Here is a 14770-nt window from a genome sequence, read left to right as displayed (position 1 = left end):
CCGTTCCCGAGATACTGGTCAAAAAAGTTTCGATTTCTTTCTGGAGATTTGAGGAGCCATATCTCAGAACCGTAAGTCATAGAGATATTTTGCGATTTTTTTTCAATTTTGAGCCCTCTATTTTGAACACGTGTCTTTGTAACGTAGAACGTTTTAACACAACTCTTAAAACAAAACATGTGGAAAAAATTTAGTACTCAAGGAAATTATAAATGGATATATTACAAGAATTGTTTACTAAGTATAATAATAAAGTATATAGAACAATTAGTATAACTCCTGTAGGAGTTACTAAGAAAAATTAATTAAGTTCGTTGATAGAAATCTGGCATTTATATTATTATATCAACTTTAAAAATTCCTATAAAATGGTCTCTCTCAAATATATTTGAGGACGAGCAGCGAAAGAATAAGTACCTAGGTAAATGTTTCTTTAAAATACTCCAAATTTCCATCTTAAAACGAGTCCGATATATAACATTCTGCAATCATCAGCAGTTTAAACGCATTTTATGAAACGAATCTTTCATAATCTCAGGCAGTCGCACGTCACGCAAAGACTTCCATCATAGTAGCCTGCAAGTCCTGCGTCCTTCTCTTCCTCTCCGAGTGTGAGACATTTCCCTCTGCCGTAGACAATCAACCAACAATTGCTTGAAATCCGCAGTCACTCACGACAGAGATTACGAAATGAATTACAGTGACATCACAACACGAACAGTTTGTGTGCAAGTTATGACTAACACCGAAATACCAACAAGATATGAATTACTCTTGTAATGGAACTTCTGTCATCTAATTACCACTATTAGGATTTTGGAGTTAAATTGGCTGATAAATTTCATTTAAGAAATAGTTCATTATTTTCTAATTAAGTAGTTTCTTCTTTAAGTGTGATAGTTATCTTAGACTGTTTCACGCTGTTGACGTATTAATGTACGTTGTTTTGCCAAATTAAGAAACATTTGCAGACTTATTATCTTAATTATTTTAAATCCTTGATTATCGCAGATAAGTACTGTATTCTTTCATCGTTGACAGGAAAAATGGTAAACCCCATGAAACCACTTTTTTCCTCCAACGGCACTGACTTTTCACAAGCTTCCGACCTCGAATAAATTCAAGGCTGCAAACCACTACATTTTTAGCCCACGAGCCACCACTTGTAGAAACGTATTAGAAAAAAAAAAAGTTTTACCTAAAAGTGCAACAGGCGTGTTGTTTATGAGTTTATTTTATTCTTACATCAAGACATTTTCTTCTAAGGATCATTTAATGTAAGAAGAACAGATTCATGTTGCAAGTATTAGCTATCATCCGAGAGGCGAAATGGAAATAATAAATAATGTACCGTAATATTTGGGGGGGGGGATATTAGCGTGTCGAACATACACAATCATTATGATATAGTTTAGATTTTTTTTTTAAATAGGGACTATTTGTTAACCAGAATACTTAGAGATTATCGTACTTTATTCTTCGAAAGCTCACGGGGTCCCGGGTTCGATTCTCGGCCAGTATCTGTGAACAACAATTTGTCCGTAGGTTTCTTCAGAGTACTTCCGTTTCCTCCCACATTTCATCGAGTCCTCCATCATTCATTTGTCTTAATCATAGTCTCCCTTAGCCTAAAGGCCATACTAATGGGACGTTAAACTGAAAGATTTTCTTCTTCGAAAGCTACCCATTTTTTTTATGCCAATGCACCAGTGTATGCCCTACTTATATTTTTAAATGTTAATTAAAACTTTCTTAATTATATATCAGTATTAACTGAAGAAAATGCGTATGAATTTATTTTCATAACTGAAGTATATCAAGAAAATTTTATAGTAATACATCTATAGAAACTATCAGAATTTAATTATTTCTATAGTAGCGGGCCGCAGGGGTTCAGTGGTAGTGTGTTCACTTCAGATGCGTGGGATCTCTGGTTCGATCCCAGCTCGCATCAAGTAGGCTTTGTGATGAACAAACACCGTGTGGGGGGGGGGTTCTCAGGATTTTCCCGTTTTCTCATATTTTCTCCATTCCACTATTTCATTCATTTCTCATTATCACAGTCTCCTTTAGCATACACGGCGTAAACGTGGGACGTAAAATTGAAGTATTCATTTGTATAGTATACAGTACCAATTTGAGATTCTCAACTTTAGTGCGATATTCAATTAAATTCTATTTTTTCTGTGTTTTTTGAACTAATGTTCAATCTAAGAGAACCACAAGGATCTCGAGAACCATTTATGGTCCGCGGACTAAACTTCGAGAAAGCCTGATATAATGTATGCATGAGGCAAAATGAGATAGGTACTGCATTACATGCAGTGTTTTTATTGTATAAACAAATTGTAGTGTTATATTACCGCGGTCAATTGTCATTGGAATCAATGGTTGCTAATAGGAAGTTTCGCTGTATTAAGTTCTATATTATACTAATAATAATAATAATAATAATAATAATAATAATAATAATAATAATAATAATAATAATAATAATAGTCTACATTATTTGAACTAGAACTGCTAAATGTGATACAGCTAAACGCTATCATTTCACACTACTATGTACTCGTATTTTTGATTTGCATAATTATGTACTTTAACATATATATATATATATTTATCATATTCAAAAGAAAAACTTTTCTTCTCGTTGCAGGAGATTACACAATTGAAGTTGAAATGGCAAGAGCGGACATGCTTTCACGAGCTATCGAAAGGCTAACAGCCATCCGAGATGTATTGGAAACAGCTCCTTCTTGGTACTGGGTCTGCGATCCTGATAACTATGTAGAAAATTCATCATACTATCAGCTCGACAACTTTTTGCAGTCGTACCTAGAGAATGAAATATCACTGGCTGATCGGGGACACTGTCGTCATGAATGTGCATCGTACAAAGTGGTAGCAGCTCCAAAGTCTTGTGCTGAAGGCACGCCACTCTGTGCCAGTCAACGACCATGTCATGGAAGACTTTTTGAGTGTCGAGGAGTAGAAAGTACTGCAGATGTTTGTCTCTCTAACAAGGGAAATCGTCGATATGATTTTATAAGGTTTGGTTCTGGCCTGCAATATGGAGAAGGGGAAACATGTCCCGAAAATGATTTCGTACCTGCCTACAGTTGGCACAGATGGGTCTTCTGGAGATGTTCATACTGTCTGTGCTTATGTGATGAACCAGGGCCAATTTCCCATAGGTACTTCAGTCTGAAAGAGGTAGTTACGGATCAAGATCGAAATCGAATAGTGACAGGGGTCAAGCTTACAAGATCGGGCAGAGTTTTCCATCTGGAAATTCAAGAGGGAGAAGCCACGCCACTTGGAACAATTAATAATTCATCGATCAAATGGATCCCACCTTGCTATTTCGATCCTGACCAATCCAATGTTTCGGAAGGCATTGATTATGCTAAACTATCCTGGGAACAACGGTCCATTGATCTAGACGACATTAACGCACCACCTGGTCATGTAGTAACTGGACTTAAATTCCGTCAGATTGGAGGTCACATCAATCTGATGATCCGTGTGACACCTATTGATTTTATTAGTGGAATTATCCGCCCTGACGCATCTTATTGGATTGGAAATGATAACACACCTGCAGCAGAGTATAACCCAAGACTTGAATTCCGAATTAACGACCCAGATGTGCCCACAAAAACAACACTGCCGTCAGAACCTGATTCTATGCATGATCAGTATACGACATTTTGTCCCACTTCTCTATTAAAAGATGCATCCCAAAGCACTATCCCCTTCCTTGATGCACAACCTGTGACACCATTTTATCCAACTTGGGTTGCTGGTGTTGGATTATTTCACAAAGGCCAACCTGGCTATGGAGGATTCTTGGCTTTAAAAGTACTTTCATTTGATGTGACACCTTATCTTTGATGAAGTATAAACTGAACTATCAAAAATTGTTTTTGGTGATGTCTTTCAGACAAAACAGTTTCACCTACAATCGCTTGATACACTCCAAGTGATCCCTTGTGGTGTTACAAATTTCTCCAGCTTACTATGTTTAAATGACATTTTGTCGATCAACATCGAACAAAACAAACTATTACAAATATTTGTGAAGTATCTTAAATAGGTCTATATTAGATGCGCAAAGTGCGTGAGCTTAATTATTCTAGTGGATTTTTTTAAACTGTACTAAGTGCAACGTTGTGTTACATTTAATATGTACACTGATTACCAACTAAGCAGTGCTGGAAGTTTATTACAAGTAAAATGTGTGGCTGCGAAAAGTTCATGAACATTTTATAACTATAGCAATTATATTTATTGTGTTTACATTATATTCAGTAACTGAATATAACTGATTGTATTTATAGACTTGTCTCAATCATATGTTCCAGACATAAGAAAACTGACAATAATTAATTGCATCATTTTCGTGTTGTCCTCTAAGGCTTAACCTTAAGTTTTATTATTATTATTATTACTGCTCATGTAACTATTAAATATAATGATACAGAAAATGGATACATTCCACGCAGGTCGCCCACCATAAGCGAAATATCAAACTTAGTTTTGATTCAATGTCGGCAAATATTATATTTAGGTCAACTAGTAACTTCAAATTTGTTACTAAATCTTTGTCTTATATCACAAAAGAGAAATAAGTCGCTTTTTAACATTTTAATTGTGTTGAGTCTTAATATCCAAATACTCCTTGCCAGATAAAGCTAGGGGAAAAAATAGGCAAAATGGTAGGCACCAGGTCCGAATTACGATTGCCTACGAGGCAAGAGTGGAGACTGTCTTATCTCGAAAAGATGTGAAAGCGAGGCCTTAACTAGGAAAGTATATCTGCTTCTATTGGAAGAGCTCTACCCCCGTCACAAAAATTGTCTCGTCTTATTTTGTGGGCCCTAGTCTAGCCCTAAACTTTGAGCTTACTTTGGAGTCAGCTTAATATAAAGCTATAAAATCATCTAATATCAGTGATCAAAGAAAATCGTTACACACAGGAATTAAAACATCTTCAAGTTTTTATGAGTACTTACTTTTAAGAAACTTTCTTTTTTAATTTCTTTTATTAAGGTCCTAAAAACTCCATGCATTTTGGAATCAGGAGCGCAGAAACGTTGTTAATTTGGAGAAGGGAAATATACATTTAAGATACTGTAGAAAGAAATTAAATATGCACTCAGTACTTTTTCATTAAAATTTATGGCCAGGAAGGTAGATTAAATACCTAAATCCGCCGTTCCTGTGGATCTGACTGAAATGAGTGAACTTTTGTTCAGTTATTATTGTTTCCTTAACAATCAACATACAGACTGAAAAACAAATTCGTTGGAGTTTTATAATGGGAAACCCCAATAATATTAGAAATCTTCTAAATTCTAAGGAGACTTCTAATTTTGAAAACATTTGTCACGTAAGAGTAAGCCCACAATTTGCCACAGAACATTGAGTAAAAAGATATTAAAACATATTTTGCCATGATATTTATACTCCGTAACTGACTACATGTCCTTCAGAATTAAGTTATTTAGTCCTTAAGCTTTTTATATGTGTGCAATACATTTCATGTTTATGTTTTTATAAATAAAAAGCTTATAAATATAATATACTTTTGCTTTTGTGTTCCAATGGCTATCGTTCATTGAGATATTTAAAAAAAAATGTGAAGAAAATAGTTACTGTAGCAGAATCTACAAAGAATGCCAATTGTTTAACTTATTTATCATTGCATAAAGTAGATATGTACATCCACAAGTTACTAGAAACACTAGTTCATAAGTGCTTCATCCGAGTAAATCACACAATTTTGTTATGAACCAGCAATTTTTACTAATATTTACTATTATGAACCAGCATTTTGTTACGAACTAACAATTTTGTTAATTCCATATTAATTGTCTGAAAGGAACACCTCATTATGAAGTACTATACACTACATACAAAGTAATGTATAATTTGATTCGTAATATTTTAACGCCGACCGTTTTCAGTATAGCACGTTACTTCCACCATTATCCTAAGTGCTGACTTTGGCCGAACGTCTTGCTTTCGTTGAGTTTTCCCACCTGAAAGTGTAAGATGCTTCCCATCTTATTTTCACTGGTATATTTGTGTACTTTATTAAATAAGAAGGAAAGACCTACATGTTAAAAACAGTGTTTGGCTCTAAAGATTAGTAAAGTATTTTAGACACACTTCAACGAATATTGTATTATTCAAAAGATACACAATTTGTATCTGTTGCCCTATGAATAAACAGAAAACAGTAAAATGTTAGCACATAATTTTATTAGCTAAAGTTTCAAATTACTGATAGCTAAACTATGAGAAATTAAAGTACTGTATAGCCATAAATAAGCCTACGGTCCAAACATTGCTTTGTGTAAATACAATAAACTTTTCGGCTAGATTTAAAATTAACTTTCTTTACTAAACTTACACCAAAACAATACCAAACTGACACTTTTTCCTTTGAAAAAAGTCAATAAATATACGTGATGTGTTTCTTGTTATAATCAAAAATATCCCCACCCAAGCGACAAGAACACAAAGGCGATCTCACGCAACAACAAAACCAAAAAAAAAAAAAAAATCGTAATTGCACATCAGCAGACAGCGGTTACTTTGTAGTTAGTTAGTAAACAGAAATACTTTATGCAGTTCCAATCTAAAATATTTTCAGTGGTGGCTCTTAAGAGAAGTAATCAATAGAAAAATTTGATCGATACAAGCTTACAGAGAAGAATGCTAAAAGCAGCTTCAGAAAGTTGTATACAAAAATCACAGCAGTACCTACAGTAGGTTCATTAGATAAGCTTTCTTTCTTTAGTTTGCAGGGATAAAATTTAAATGTTTATCGACGTGATTTCCTTCAAGAACCGCCACTGTACACCATCATTTATATTTTAATTCTTATTACTTTTTGTTTAAGTTCATTAATGCATTCAGAAAAAAACTTCACTTCTTAGTGTGAAACGGATAAATTATCAACATTTGGGATTTGTATTTCTGCGAATCGCGCTCGCCTTGATGCGGAGGGGTTGTGGCTTTATTTTTGAAGCAAAGTGTCCTTCTTTATTTTGCTTGTAATCAACACACTATATTGAATCCAAGACACAATATGAAATAAAAATTACTTGCATTTTGTTCGTAATTGTCGAGTGTAACTATTTTAAGCTACAACCTACAAGGTACTGCAATTTAGGTTAAATGAATTGTGACAATACTTTAATGTACCACTTCCATTTTGTGTCTACCTAACTGCAGAGTTAATCTCCCTTCATCTACCCACAGCCAGTGAGGAACTGAAAATCGATTATTGACATAATTGATGAGAACGTCTCCAATTTAATCCACCACGTAGGACACTTGGGGATCGTTTTCCACGTGAGACAAACACTTGTGTAATTACGGTAGTTCAGGCTCCTATTAGTAAATTAATCAACTGAAATTAAATTGTTATTTTCAGAACCAAATTCTATTCCAGTGTTCATTTAAACTTCAGTATGCTTCCCAACACGTACCACAAGCGCTTTCAAAATAATATGAAGATACAATTCAAACATGTCGTATTTTTCGATTGCTTTTAATTATTGTTTTGAATTTTAAATAAGCTATATTAGGTATTTTATTAGTATTTCATATTTACTGAATTTATCTTCTTACCATTACTTCGAAACTATTATTATGACTATCATCCATATTTCAAGAGGAGTACTTAGAATTAGGGTTACCAGGTTTTACAGAGAGCAAAAATACTTTTACAATTTGGGGAGAAAAAAGAGAAGATATGTGACATTGATAATTTACATATATCAAATACATATGTGGGTCATATAAAAAGTCTCTGCGGTTGCTTTTTTTTTGGTACATTTTTAAACAAAAAATTCTTTATTCAAAATCAATTTTCATTAAGTTCATATTGACCATTATTATCTATGACCTTTTGCCATTTTTCGGGTAGCTTCATAATTCCATCGGTGGAAAACTTCTGTGGTTATCGTTGAAAAACTTGGCCAAGTGATTTTCAGTAGCGCTTCGGTCGGCCAATTTTTCTCTTCTTCTTCTTCTTTTTCTCAAGAGAGTTTTGCAGAGACCGAAACAAATGGTAGTCAGACGGTGATTTTTTTTTTTTTAATTCTATTTGAAGCGACTCATTACAGGCGATGAAAAATGGGTGAAATACGAGAATATCAAACGCAAGTGATCCTGGTCAAAGGCTGGTGGCCCTCCACAAACGACTTCAAAGCCTGGATTGTGGCAAACAATGTTATGTTGAGTGTTTGGTGGGATCGGAAGGGAATTGACGATTATAAGCTCCTACAACCTGACGAAACCATCAATGCGGTCCCGTAATATGCACAACTCGACCGTTTGAACGAAGCAATCCAGAAACAGCGACCAGAATTGGCCAACAGAAAGGCAATTTGTTCCATAATGACAATGCGAGGCTACACACCTTTGATGACTCAGAACAATTGACGGAACTTGGCTGGGAAGTTTTGATGCATCCACCATATATCCCGGACCTTGCACCGTCTGACTACCATTTATTTCGGTCTCTGCAAAACTCTCTTGATCGTAAAAAATTGTCCGACCGAAGCGCCGCTGAAAATCACTTGGCCAAGTATTTTGACGATAAACCACAGAAGTTCTACAGTGATGGAATTACAAAGCTGCCCGAAAAATGACAAAAGGTCATAGATAATAATGGTCAATATGTACTTGATTAATATTGATTTTCAATAAAAAAATTCTTTGTTCAAAAATATTCCAAAAAACCGTGGAGACTTTTTATATGCGTTTTATTTGGTTTCACATAGTAACGAAAAATAATTTTAATTGTAAACTGAGACAGTTTCGTTAATAATAACTGCAACATACAAAACACAAACGCATAATTAACTCTATGGCCTTTGGAATCCGGAGATTAAATGTCGCATTTACAAAAGTTCTCCATTGACTTCTGTCCTTAGCCAACTGGATCCAGTTTCTACTTTGTATTACTATTTTTGCGAGATCCATCTTAATATTTTTCTCCCATCTGCGCCTAGGTTTTCGTAATGGTATTTTTCCCACTGGACTTCAAGAAAACCTATGAACAAGGTGTTTATCCACCACAAGAGACACAGGGTGCGAGCTGGGATCGAACCAGGGATCCCACGCATCAAAAGAGAGCACTCTACCACTAAGTCACTGCAACCTCTAACGAAGTTCAAGTTGTTGGATTTGAGTCTATGAAATCTTGGCCAAACAGTACGGATACAAAGGATCCTTCAGATGTATTGTTATGTAACAGAGAAGCAGTAGTTTTCGAAATTTATTGTGAAGCCACATATGTTGAAGATACCTGAATATATTTTTATGGTTTTCTATAAGCATGCTAGAAATATGACAATTGTACTCGCCATTGGCGAGGGAAACCCCGGTGGTGCTCATGTGGTACGGATTCTACGTTAGGTAGATCCACGTCTCATAACAAAAAGCAACATTTCAACACCAGATCACAATTATTCTAAGCTATAAAGCACAGAGTTCTTGGGCAAATTGCCACTTGTGATGAAAACTGGTAGCGCTGAATAAAAATCTACTACACGTAAGAGAAACTAATGAGTTAACCGAGACAAACCACGCAACGAATACAAAAAAAAAAAGAAAAGAAAAAGAAAGAAAGAAAGAAAGAAAGAAAAAGAAAGAAAAAAGAAAAGAAAAAATAACCATGGATAAGTTTGCGTTGAATGTGTTAGATGGAAACAGTGAAATTCACTGAAAATTAGTACCGAATGACCAAATAACCACCGTCGTTGTCTATTATAGAAGCTAAAATTACGGTTTTACCTCAAGCCAATTCAGTAAGTATCGAGTTGTTTATAAAAAGAAGTCAAAATTGAAAAAAATAACCATAAAAAATAAATAAATAAATAAAATGTACTAAAAAGGAGACATACATTCACTATGCAAAACTCATGGGAAAGCAGGTCACTCATTCGTGGGCGGACACCAAGTGTGTTCCACACCCCTTGGAGGGCTTCGTGACAGCTGCATTTGTATGTAAGACGTTGTGTGAAGTGGCTGTGTGGGTGATTCATGTGAAATGCAACGTCGTTATGAGTTGCCGGCATTCGAACGAGGCACGGTGGTGGGTGCTCGACGCATGGAACATTCGATTTCGGAGGTGGTACAGGAATTCGGTTTCCATGTGCAACCGGGTCCAGGGTGTATCGAGAATGGGCGGATGAAGGCATCACACGCCACAACAGACATCATACCGGGCTGTCTAAATTGCTATTATGCTTTTGGGTTGCTCTAATTACTACGGAAAAAAAAAATGATAGAATTTGTTATGGATAGTTGAACGCCTAGTCGTCTGCAACCCGTCAAACTTCCATGAGTTTACGGGTTATATAAACACCAGGGGCTCGATACTTATTTCTTGTAACTATCATAATTTTATCAATTTTACATGAAATGACTATTCCTTGTTCAACGTAAGCTCTAAACTCCGATAAACAAAATATTTGTATCCTTCCGCTTGTCGCAATTACGATTGGCTAGTAATGTATCACTCCCACTCCTCACGGGGAGGAGCGAATTATACACGTGCATTTTGACAACACTGTCTCGTGTTGTCCAGATACAGCAGCAGCAAAGACAGAAAAAAACTCGAAAGATTAAAAAAAAATCGCTGGTAAACAATTGCTGCTTAGTGAGTAAAGGATTACCTTGGGATTCATGCCAGCCATCTTTTAGACTTTATAAGCAGAACACGCCTTCACAGTTGAATTGGTGCCATAATTACTGCGCATGTTTCGTGTTTATTTCTATTGTTTCATTAACCACACTCGATTGCAGTATTATTAGATAATCTGCATTATATTTTTGTCATTTATAATAATAATAATAATAATGTTTTATGTGGAGCTTCATAGTGAAAGTAATAATCAAATTATATGAACTACTTTGCGGAGGAGTACAAGCGTTGGTAGGTCAACAGCAAATCAGTTAGATTTAGTTTCACGTGGCTTTGTTTATCGCAGTTTAGAGCTTACGCCGAACAGGGAATAGCTACAGCGAAAAAAAATATGAGAAATTATTGTTGTTGTTATCTCGTTAACGTATCTATTCAAAATTTAAGAGCTCTTTTGTACGTTCTAATCAAGTTCTGACGAAGCTAATAATAACATTATTATAATAAAAATAGATTTCAGCTGCTGAAAAACCTCGTCCGTCCTATAGTTCATAATATCGTCTCTCTCGAGACGAAGGGGCGTATCTCACTTTTTTCAACTTTTCCAGGAGACAAGTTTATATATAATTTACAATTTATTCTATCGTGTTCTGTTAAAATTTAATTTGATCTCGTAAGTTCTATACCTGAAACGAAAGAAATCAAACTAAATTTTAAAAGAAGACGATAGAATAAATAATGGCAAAAGGTTTAACTTTGTCTCCTGGAAAAGTTAAGAAAATGAGATACGCCCTTTCGTCTCGAGAGGGACAATATTAACTACATACTGCATTAACTAGATTCTACCACTTGCTTACATAATGAGATTATTCGCAGTCTGAGAACTTTGCCGACGCTGAGCATCTGAGAAAACTCCTCTATAGTGTTGCCCACGAGATGAAACAAGAAAAAAGGTATTCTCATCTCATCTTGTAATTTTTTGTCAAATTCTCGTCTCGTTTCAATTCTCGAAGAATTCTAACACCTATCTCGATTCTCGTCTTATCTCGTTTTATAAATTTGTCCTGTATTTTTTTCCTAAATTTCATCTAGAAGTTAATCAGAATCCTTCCTCATCACGAGAGGTACACGAAGGGTGTGATACAACAACATTTAAACCATATTGTGTAATTATTTGCGTGCCTTTAAAGCTGATAAATGCCTTTCATTGTATTTGTGTAATCACTATCAATTTATATTTCATTTACTGTGAATCATGTAACACTGAAGCAGTGTTTGAGATTTAAGACCTGGATGAACTAGTATTGCCTATCCTCGAGACTCGAGAAATTTCTAGTCTCGCCTTTGAAAACAAGGTATTTCTGGTCTCGTGAGCAAACTCTACTAGTCTCATTTATCCCCTCATAACTTAGCAAGCATATCCCCGTAGATTTGCCTCCTTTCTACCCACCCCTAAAAGACGAAAGGCGTTATGGGCGCTTCTGTGCGTAAAGAAGTGTATTAAAACGTAAGCGTACTAAGTACATGCGCCATCTTTATTTTTTTTAGTCTATTGATTTATATAGTGAACTACTCTTCTCTTTACTTTCAAATGAACTAGAATTTTGATTATTTGATTTTACTGATTTCTTTTTTAAGTCATGTCTTTGAGTTATAGATACATTTAATAATATTTACATTAAATTTTGCTCTGCAAATATTAAAATTATACTACATGGAATTTTAATTTTCACAAAGTAATTGGGTCATTAATAGAAAACAAAATGAAATCTTTCACTTTAACGTCACACCTTTAAGCTATGGGAGACGGATGATTAAGGCAAGTGAATATTGGTAGAATGAGAATGTGGGAGGAAATAGGAGTACCCGAGAAAATCCACGGATACGGTGTTGTCAACACAAACGGTTACTAATAGGTTTCAAGAAGGAACCATTAAAGTTCATTTGATAGTGACGAGGATTATGTATTTCTGAGTTGTAGGCATTTACGATCACTTTAGTCCGTCACGTACGAGGGATAATATCTCTCGACGATCACTCTACCCGGGAAAGTGATGAGGGAAGAAGCTAACGTGGAAAGAAGTGGCCTGGGATCATGCTACGTACAATCCAGACATTTATCTGGTGTAAATTAGAAAAACTCGGAAAATCCTCTCTCAGGATGGCTTCCCTGAAAAGGCTTTTACAACTTTCTGTCTGCACCGGGAATCGAACCCAGGAACACTCGCACAGACAGTGCGAGGAACATTCAAGTTATAACATGAATTTATTTTTTACTGTTACATAGAGAAGACAACATAAGAATCAATTACTGTTCTTTTCCAAGGTACTCCTCATGTACCCGCACACATTTGTCCCATCGGTGTCGGAGTGCCCTATCCTTGCAGCATAGAATTCTTTGAGACGATTTTCAGTCATTTTAGCACAATGTTTTTAGTTCGTCACGGTATGTAATTTTTGTCCTCCCAAGTGCTCCCTGAGGAGGCCAAAAAGATGGAAATCGCAAGTCGACAGATCGGGGCTATACGGGGGATGTTTTAGGATCTCCCAACCAAGTCTGGTGATAGCTGTGCCCGTTACCGCGGACGTATTAGGACGCGCGTTGTCATGCAAGATGATGACGTCATTCTTCACTGTCTGTAGCTGTTTTCTTTCCTCAAAGCCTCTTAGACTTTGGTCTGGAGGAGGTTGCCACGCCGCATTGATTGTGGTCCCACATGCCAGGAAATCAGTGCATATCACCCCGCCTTTATCCCAGAATACTGTCAGCATCACTTTGCCAGTGGACACTTGTGCCTTGATTTTTTTTTTTCGGCGGCGGTGAGTTTGGATGCCTCCAGTCCATGCTGGAGCGCTTTGACTCTTAAGTGTAATTATGCAGCCAGCTCTCATTCATTGCACGGTGATTATCATTGCAAATAAGCCAACCAAATATGCGTCAATCAAGTGTCATGGTCAGAGGTCACTGTCAGATCAAGGTCACAGGCCATCTTGAGAACTCACTTGAATACACTGAAAACAGAGTTCCCAAGATGGCCTGTGACCTTGATCTGACAGTGACCTCTGACAGTGACACTTAATTGACGCATATTTGGTTGGCTTGCGAAATAGAATCATACCATACAGCTTTTTCTTTGTTATTACTTCGATTTACGTTTTTTAGGCTCTTTCAGAATTTAACATTGGAATCCCATAAGTAAAAAATCGAAATTTGATCTTTGACCCTATATCTCTTCAATCTTCAGTACAAGTGACATGTTTCTATCGCGAAACAAAACTTATGTCCTTCGTCTAAAGTTACACCAAATTCCACGGCTTTACCTCATACCACTTTTGCACAGTGAACAAATGAAACTGACACACGAATTAATCAACACTCTGTATATATATATATATATATATATATATATATATATATATATATAGAGAGAGAGAGAGAGAGAGAGAGAGAGAATAAAAGACAATATTTGCACTAATTCAATCAAATACTCTTGATGAATTTCGAAACTTTGATCCGAAAACAAATTTAATCAATAATGAAATAATAATTGGTGCAATTTATTGGATATCTTGTTTCTTTCATCGTTGAGAGAGCTTCATTATTGGGAATATGTTTCTAAAGAGTGAGCTGAAGGGTTCTCAACACTCAATAAAACAAAATAATTACAAAAAAAAATGCACAGATTATTATCTGATAATGGACATTTTTTAAGGTCAATGTTCGGAAATGCATCTCCTGAATTTGAATGAATTATTGTCGCTCCTTACAAAACATATTAGAAAAATAAGGGATTTGTGCAGACATCCATAGGCGTCAATCCCACCAGGGGCGTGTCTCCCCAATAATTGTGAAATGGTTTCTCACCCCCCCCCCCCCCGCAGTATTTTAAGTATCTCAGGTCAACTATGGCCCAAAAGAGGCTCAACCATGTAGCAGTTTGCTACGTTTACAGAACAATGTTAGATCAAGTGGATAAGTGAAAAATAGCACAAAAGTTTGTTTCCAGTTGCGAAAAAAAGTAGTCAGCTTTTGGCCCTATGAAGGTGGAAGTGGAGTAAACATTGTTTTTTATGGTGTTTCTGTTTAGATAGCGAGCAGCA

The 14770-nt window shown here is 35.8% G+C and overlaps 2 protein-coding genes across 6 annotated transcripts in view; one reads left to right on the top strand and one right to left on the bottom strand.

Moving 5' to 3' along the window:
* LOC145662612 (uncharacterized) overlaps positions 1–5605 on the top strand; it is a 41707-nt gene extending 36102 nt beyond the window's left edge. The window contains exon 3 of the mRNA XM_081728340.1: positions 2660–5605. Within this exon, the coding sequence (XP_081584466.1) occupies positions 2660–3897 (1238 nt within the window). The 3' untranslated portion in view covers positions 3898–5605. The remainder of the gene's footprint in view (positions 1–2659) is intronic.
* Positions 1–14770, bottom strand: part of LOC145662613 (uncharacterized) — a 450934-nt gene that overhangs the window by 250984 nt on the left and 185180 nt on the right. The window lies entirely within an intron of this gene.

The sequence above is a fragment of the Thermobia domestica genome, chromosome 10 (assembly GCF_964235325.1).
Source record: "Thermobia domestica chromosome 10, izTheDome1.hap1.1, whole genome shotgun sequence".
In the NCBI taxonomy this organism is placed as follows: domain Eukaryota; kingdom Metazoa; phylum Arthropoda; class Insecta; order Zygentoma; family Lepismatidae; genus Thermobia; species Thermobia domestica.
This window is presented reverse-complemented; position numbering and strand designations above follow the sequence as displayed.